The sequence below is a fragment of the Labeo rohita genome, unplaced genomic scaffold, assembly GCF_022985175.1.
Source record: "Labeo rohita strain BAU-BD-2019 unplaced genomic scaffold, IGBB_LRoh.1.0 scaffold_926, whole genome shotgun sequence".
In the NCBI taxonomy this organism is placed as follows: domain Eukaryota; kingdom Metazoa; phylum Chordata; class Actinopteri; order Cypriniformes; family Cyprinidae; genus Labeo; species Labeo rohita.
The window spans coordinates 1-8,493 of NW_026129883.1; the positions used below are offsets into that span (position 1 = coordinate 1).

The following is an 8,493-nucleotide window of genomic DNA, read 5'->3' on the forward strand; positions in this document are numbered from 1 at the left end:
TTGTTTTAATTTTGATGATTAGAGCTTACAGCTCATGAAAGACAAAAATCCAGTATCTCAAAATATTAGAATATTTCCTAAGATCAATCAAAAAACGGATTTGCAAAACAGGAAAGTTAAGTTCTTTAAAGTAAGTTAATTTATGCACTGAATACTTGGTCAGTAGCACAAATTACAGCAAATTACTTGCTCCTAGCACAAATTACAGCATCAGTAAAGTGTGGCATGTAAGTGATCAGCCTGTGGCACTGCTGAGGCACTACTGAGCCTTCAGCTCATCTGTATATTGTTGGATGGACTGTTTCTCATCTTTCTCTTGAATATATCCCATAGATTCCATATGGGGTTCAGGTCAGGCATGTTGGCTAGCCAACATGAAGACGTTTCCTGGAGACGTCTGAGCATGGTGACTCTTGATGCGCTGACTCCGGCTTCAGTCCACTGCTTGTGAAGCTCTCCCAAGTGTTTGAATTGGCTTTGCTTGTCAGTATTCTCAAGCTTGTGGTCATTCCTGTTGCTTGTGCACCTTTCCCTACCCAATTTTTTTTCTTCCAGTCAACTTAGAATTTAATATGCTTTGACACAGCACTCTGTAAACAGCCACCCATTCAGTAATGACCTTCTGTGACTTACTCTCTTTGTGGAGGGTGTCAATGATTGTCTTCTGGACCATTGCCATGTCAGCAGTCTTCCCCATTACTGTGGTTTCAAAGAACCAGAGATACCCGGAATTTATACTGAAGTGATTGTCATTTAATGAAACTCAAATTTAAATTTTCTAATATTTTGAGATACTGGATTTTTGACTTTAATGAGCTGTAAGCTCTAATCATCAAAATTAAAATGAAAAAACGTCAGAAATGTTTTACTTTCCATGCAATGAATCTAGAATATATGAAAGCGTCCATTTTTGAAATAAGTTACAAACAAAAAAATTAACTTTTTCACAATATTCAATTTTTTGAGTACCTGTATACATATATAATACTTACATATATTTGCTCAGTTTTGAGGGGGGGAAACCACTTTTACATTGCTTCTGCATTTACTGTAGGGATTCCTCAAGTCCTTGTTATGACTAAAGTGGATGAAACATGTCCTCTGGTCAAAAAAGATCTGAGGAAGATGTACACTAGCAGGAAGATCAAGGAGAAGGTATACGATTCATCCAAAGACAAAGATGTGACACTTGCTATGACTTCTACATGTTGCCTATGTTGATCTGATTTTGTCTAATAGCCTCGTCTGATTTTCTGACTTAAATTTCTGTTTGTGTCCAGATGGACTTGTGCAGTGCTACAACTGGTGTGCCCTTGACAAACATCTTCCCAGTGAAGAACTACCATGATGAGATCGACACAAATGATCTGATTGATGTTCTGATGCTAAAGGCACTTGAACGTATTATTCAGATTGCTCATGATAGATTGAAGGATACTGAAAGCCACTGACAAAAATGAAACACACACATATTTCTATTTTTCAAATAATTAATGTATTTCCTAGTCTAGCTTTCTAAGCATTTCTAAATCTGGCTTTGTTCACTCTGAATATTGTTTGTTCTGCGACAATTGCTTTTGTTCCTCTAATGTAAGATTGTGTGATAAAATGTCCTGCTAAATACATAAATGTAAATATAAATTGTGAATTTAGCTGTGAGTGTCTTAAGTTTTTGGGTTTGACCAAAATGTGCATCTTATTTTGACAGATAAACTGCTGTTACTGATTTATTATGTCTTTGAAAGAAACCACCAAGTATACATGGCACAGACTAAAACAGTAATACTCATACAGTCAAGTAGCTAGAACAATGGCATATTGTCACCGTAGATTTATGAGGTTCTATCTGACATTTTTGTCATCCAAGATGTTCATGTTTTTCTGTCTTCAGTTGTAAATAAATTATGGTTTTGAGGAAAGCATTTCATGATTTTTCTCCATATAATGGACTTCATTGTTGCTCCAATTTTGAGTACACATTTAATAGATACTAATACTTATTTGAAATGTTGCTAGTAAAAAAATTGTATTATTATTTGTAGAATAAAATGTTGAATTGAACTCTACTGTGGCCATTCAGATTAGTCATAACATAAAATTGTTTCTAGTAATAATTATAAAAGATATAGTGTCAAATAAATAAGTACTAGTACCTAATGAATAACTACTAGTATCTATTAAATAGTCACTAGTATCAAATGAATTAGTACCAGTATCTATTAATAAGTACTAGTATCCAGTGAATGCGTACTAGTGATATTTAAATAGATACTAGTCACTATTACAATAATTACTAGTCAGAAATGAAAAGATGATATCAAAAACAGATTAACTACCCTTCGCTGTTCATTTGGCGATATATTTAACCTCATAAAGAACAAGTGAGAATGTATTTGGAGATATGTTCTTTTAAAAAGATCATTACATAAACATGAGTACCTCTCCACCATCCAATCAGAGTCCATATGGTAATTCAATACATCAATATGCTGAATTAATTTGATTGCTAAGTAGGGATAACTGGCTTTGTTTGTTAGCCTACCTTGCTAATTTATATTATTAAATGACACTTTATATTATTCTAAACAGTGATAAAGGCTATGTCGGTTAGCATTGCGTTTTAAATTTACTTTATTCTTATAAAAATACCCGAGATGGCTTGAAGAACACAGAAAGCCATATATTGTCGTGATAATTGTTTATTTTATTTTTGTTTCATCAGTAAAACGTCTATCTGCATGTTATTCAGCTACTAGGCTACATCTACAGCAAAAGCTGAATGCTGGAACGTCATCAGTGAGTCTCTCTTGTGGAGGGCGCCCTCCGGCGACGAGTATGAATGAAAAAGAAATTACATTAATTGAGTACTCACTATTGCTCACAAAACCCTGATTTTGGGTAAAAATAGCAAAGATAATTAAGAACTTTGAGGTAAACATTTGCAAATCCTTACGTTTTTCTCCAGTGTAGAGAAGTGTACATTTTTTTCTTTTTCTTGCAGCTATATTTATTATTGTATTTATTCTTAAATGCTCAGTTTTTTTTATAACGAAATAGTGTTATTTTATAATGAAAAAGTAATATTCCTTATTTTGTTTAACGTTTCTATATAGAAATAATAACTATAATCATTATTAGTTATACTGATATATAAAAACAACATTTTTGGCCAAATTGTGCAGCCCTACAAATACAGCACACCTGGTATGTGTGTTATATATTTTGGCCTTTTTTCCAAATAAAGAAAATGAAAACCATAAGGGTTTGGATTTTGTATGCCCTGTACAGAATACTTCAATGTCTGTAGCACCAGTGCTATATGCAAATAAGTTAACGTACAGCCCTAATATGATATTTATTGTTTTTACTGGAGGAAATAGAGTAAGCTAAATGATAAAATTGGTGTCTTTTCTCCATTCTGCCACCAGAAGGCACCCGATGACCAAACAAACACCTTAGGCGAATCTATTTACGAAACTACAGTGTCTACAAAACTGGCAAAAAAATGTTTTTTTATTTGCTTGAGTACAAATTAATGTTTTTTTTTTTGTTTGTTTGTTTGTTTGTTTTTTTGTTTTGTTTTTTTTTCATGTTTCCGTTTCCTCTCTAATCTCTCTTCTATATGTTGCTGGTTTATTAATATTCAACATACGATTACCATACTGACAGAAATGCAAATTCAAAAAGTATTAGTATCTATTAAGTTCAGGATATCTTTGGTCTAAAAGTTACTAGTAACTAAAAGAGAAGTACTAGTTCTAGCTTTTTCTTAACAGGAAGATTGTAATTAATTGTAATTAGTCACTATTGGAATAAGTAGTATCTAATACATAACTAGTATATAAGGAATAAGTACAGTAACTTTACAAAAGACACCGGTAGCTAAAGAATAAATACTAGTACCTAAAAAATAAGCACTAGTAGCTAATAAATAAGTTGTCAATGGAAAAGATACTAGTATCTAAGAATTAAGTATAGTAGCATGAAAATAGATACTAGTACGGCTTTTAGATTAAATGTTAAAACGGCTAGAAAGAGTCATCTCTTACCAGTTAATTGTGGCTACACAAAAGTACAAAAGTAACTCCACATACAAGTAACTCAAAAAGACACAAACGTAACTCCGTTTCTACCAGCTGGAAATCTGGATGCAGCTCTCCCAGCGGTGGAAATGTCCTGGGAGACATTTCTCTGTTGCAGATATAGCAGTAACCTGAGGGAAACCTGTCTGGAAAGTGGTTAAATGATTTTCGAACAGAAAACCAAACAGGCCTAAACACAAGAAAACTTGAGCTTGTGCTTGAACTTTGGGTGACATAACAATCACACACCAATACCCCAATATCAGCATTAGAAACAACAGAAAATGCTGCTTGCAGTGTTAGAGAACAAACTGAATTGCTACAGACAGCAAAACCTTTATTCAAAGCATCTTAAATCAGAAGAACATAAGTATTTTTTTTTAAAGAATCAACAACATCTACACAAAGCTAAATTAAAATACTAGACAGGTAAATAAGCTACAGCAGAAGTGAAATGCAAAGAATAGATCTGGTTTCAACATGACTTTCAAGCTAGTTGATAAATTACACTTTCTCTCAGTCTGAACTGCTTCACATATCCTAATTCATTGTATTGGGTACATGATAAAACATATATCATTGAGACAGGTAAACAATTCAATACTAAATAGGATTTATTCAGTTACTACTCTATGATCACGTTTAGGTAGTTTAATAGTTTTAATGCTGTTAAATGTGTGTAAAAATGCTTAATATGTGCACAATAGTGCAGCATCTTGTATTTCTTTTTCATGATTTTACATAACTTTTCAATTTTTTTTTTTCTTAAATTGACCCACTCTAAATGCAGTAATTATTTTACATATGTGGTTTTTGTTAGTAGCTTTCACTATCCTCCAATCTATCATTGGCAATCTGAACAATCTGTTCAAGTGCCTTTAGTATCAGAATGTCAATGTCATTGTTTGTTTCGATCTCATCATGGTAGTTCTTCACTGGGAAGATGTGGCTCATCGGCACACCCACTTTAGCACTGCACAAATCCATCTGGACAGGAACAGAAAAAGGTCAGGTCAGAAAAACTGCACCAGATCAACATGTGCAAATTGTAAAAGTATACATCTTTGTATAATATCACATACCTTCTCTTTTATCTTCTTGCTTTTGTAGATCTTCCTGAGATCATTTTCACCAGAGGACATGCTTCATCCACTTTAGTCATGACAATCACTTGAGGAATCCCTACAGAACACGCAGAGACAGTGTGGAGGTTCTTTAACAAGTTTTTTCCCCCTCTCAATAAAATTGAGCAAATTCATAGCAACGTTTGTTGAAAGGCATGTATATATCCACATACTCGAATCACATTTTCTTGACCTTCATATAGTGTAAACAATCAAGCGGAAAAGTGAAGATTTTACCCTTATCACTGATTCTCTGGCGGATGATCTTCAACTTGTCAATAAGACGGTCATCTGTGAAGTGGACTGTATTTGCATCTATGATGTAAACCAGGCAGAAAGACTGGTCGGAGAGGTTGGGGTCACAGGTGTAATGTTGATCATTATAACTGAGTGCCTGCTCCTGGTTGAACTAAAATTGGAAATTCAATAAAATATGTTAAATGTTATATGTACTGCACACATACAATTTTTTTATTAAAATAATATTTTTACAATTACTGTAGTGCTTTATTACTTTATAGCCATCCTTGACATGTCCAAACACAGCGTTGATGATGTCTTCTGTTTGTGACCCAGCCAATACATCAGGTTCCAAGCCCATGATGTCCTTGAAGACGAAGGGCAATTTATCCCCCCAACATCTGATGGGGAATCCTTTAAGCTACAAATCAAGACAAATACATTTGCGAACAGTTTTGAAGAAATCCTCATATGATTAGCTAAAATGCTTACAATGCACAAGAGTGGGTCAACTATAGAAGGCAAATGCCTACTCTTTGTGTGAAACTATGACTGTTACCCTCAGCTGCATTAACTAGCGCTCTACAGGTGATCCGTCCTTGAAAGGCACTATCGACAGAGTTAATAAAGCTGGACTTTCCAGCTCCAATTTGTCCAGCTACCAGGATCTTGATGCTGTTTACATCTGGATGACTCAGAGGAAAGTTTTTCAGCTTTTCTTTTAAGGCTTCATTTTGTCTGTCAAAACAAAACACATTTCAGCGCACTGTGAAACTTTAGTGAAAGCAGATTTGTTACACAGTACAGTATGTGGCACAATGGAGTCTCACTGGCTTTATTTGGAATAACACACTACTACACAACACTCGTTTTTGTTGAAATTATATAACAGTAATATCCCTTAAGACCCTATATAAGTTTACAGAATATAAGACCCTTCTTCCTCGGCTGAGATCGTTTGAAGCCGCACTTAAACTGCATTTTGGAAGTTCAAAATCAAGGCACCAAAGCAGTCCATTGAAAAATCCTAAAATATTTCCCTCAAAAACCATAATTTCTTTACGGCTGAAGTAAGAAAGACATGAACATCTTGGATGACAAGGGGGTGAGTACATTATCTGTAAACTTCTCCTTTAAAGAACAAATAATTATAGTTGATAAATTGTATAGTGATAAATATATATTTTATAAGGAAATACAATTCTTTGGTTATATTTGCACAGATCAATATTCTGAACAGATCATTGGCTAATGTACATGTAACTTACCCCCAGGAAAAATTCCTCCATGGTTTATCCAGTTCTGATGGATTAAAATATATATATATAGCTCATTTTATTTTGCGGTCATATATAGTGATTAAATTTAACTATAAGAAAAAAGGTAACACTTTAGAATAGGGAACAGGACAGGTTAAGGGATCTAGAATATGGTCATGCAGCAGCAGAATACCACATTAATATGTGTCAAATAAGTATTTACAAACAGCCAATATGCTAGTGATATGCATGCTAATAAGCAACTAGTTAACAGTCAGAACTGGACTTTAAAATAAAAGGTTAGCAAAATAATAAAATCAAACTAAATTAATAAAATGTCATGATCTGGGCTGTGGGGCTTCCCTCAGCCACCTGAGGTCGCTGTTTTCCCTTCCCTGCACTGCACTTCCCTGATTGTACACCTGTCTGGTCATTAGCACTCATCTAAGCTCTCACCTGTTCACAATTATCTGGTCTATAAGAACTCTCATTTCCCACTACTCTTTCTGGCTGCATTGTCTTTGTGTGTGTTCCTCTGTTTTGATCCTGGCTTAGATTGTGTTTCTGTTCTGTTTATTTTGATCTTAGATTCTAGTCGTGTTGTGCCGTGTTGGCCTTTTGGTTTATGTTTATTTGTGTTTTGTTTAATTAAACAAAACACAAATAAACAATCAGGGAAGTGCAGTGCAGGGAAGGGAAAACAGCGACCTCAGGTGGCTGAGGGAAGCCCCACAGCCCAGATCATGACATAAAAGGAATCTCTCACCTGGATTTGGTTGTAGTTGCTTCCACCGTAGTATTTCCTCTTGTTTTGACAATAGCAGTCCCATTTTTTTTCTTCTGTATGTTTATATTAGCTTATTTCTGAAACACAGCTGACTTGTATCTCACTCAAAGAAACTGAAATCAAGCCTACACACAACTGTTTTATACATCAATTTACTTTCAGTTTTGCCTGCTATATTTGTCACATACCCACACAGATCCTAAATTCCCCATTCAGAAACAGGAGCTCTTCATAACAAGTCCAGAAACGTGGGCTCCATTTCCTGGAAAACAAGCCCGGCTCCAGAAGTGAGATGAAGGGTGGGCCAAGTGAAATCCGAGGTGGGCCAGTGGGTGGGTGGTGGGGTGTAGTGGTAAATACATACATTATTTTAATGCATAGTGTGTTTAAATAAAAATTTAGTTTATAGGGCCTCAAAATATCACAGCTGAGTACACTATAGGTGTTCTTAAGATTATCTTAAAGGATAATTTTTGGTCATACACTGATGATTACATTACTTGACCACCTACATTGACGTTTAGCATAACATTTAGAAATAAAAATCATTTAGTTGAGTTGGAAAACATACGCTACAATTCTAAACTGAGAGCATCTTCTGTACCAACGTGATCTCATCATAATTCGCATGTATTTTACGTAAAAAGTGGTTCTATAAAACGTACGTACGTAAAAAGTGGTTCTATAAAACGTACGTTTACTTACGTTTTCAGATACTAAAACGTACAATACTGACGTATTTACAGTATTTAAACGTAAAATACTGACGTTGACGACACCTAAAAACGAATCCTTATGAATATTAAAATTGCGGTATTAATTTCATTATTATTGTTGTTTTTAGTTGTTATCAATGACCTTATGTTTTCAGTTTCATTTTTAAATTGTTTAATCATTTACTCAATATGAAATTATAACATTTTGCTGTTCTGGGTGATTTCTGCTGCCAGCTCATTTCCAAGATTTATGATGTTGCATCTTGACTGAACAAGACTACACAT

General features: G+C 34.4%; 1 protein-coding gene and 1 pseudogene across 1 annotated transcript; one reads left to right on the forward strand and one right to left on the reverse strand.

The window, feature by feature from the left end:
* The first annotated feature begins 1,034 nt into the window (after positions 1-1,034).
* LOC127162396 (interferon-induced protein 44-like) lies at positions 1,035-1,909 on the forward strand. Its single transcript, XM_051105185.1, has 2 exons — positions 1,035-1,155; positions 1,281-1,909. Exons 1-2 carry the CDS (start codon positions 1,075-1,077, stop codon positions 1,449-1,451), a joined length of 252 nt encoding a protein of 83 aa, XP_050961142.1. The 5' UTR covers positions 1,035-1,074; the 3' UTR covers positions 1,452-1,909.
* Positions 1,910-4,417: 2,508 nt separating this feature from the next.
* Positions 4,418-7,743, reverse strand: LOC127162391 (interferon-induced protein 44-like; annotated as a pseudogene).
* Between the last annotated feature and the right edge of the window lie 750 nt (positions 7,744-8,493).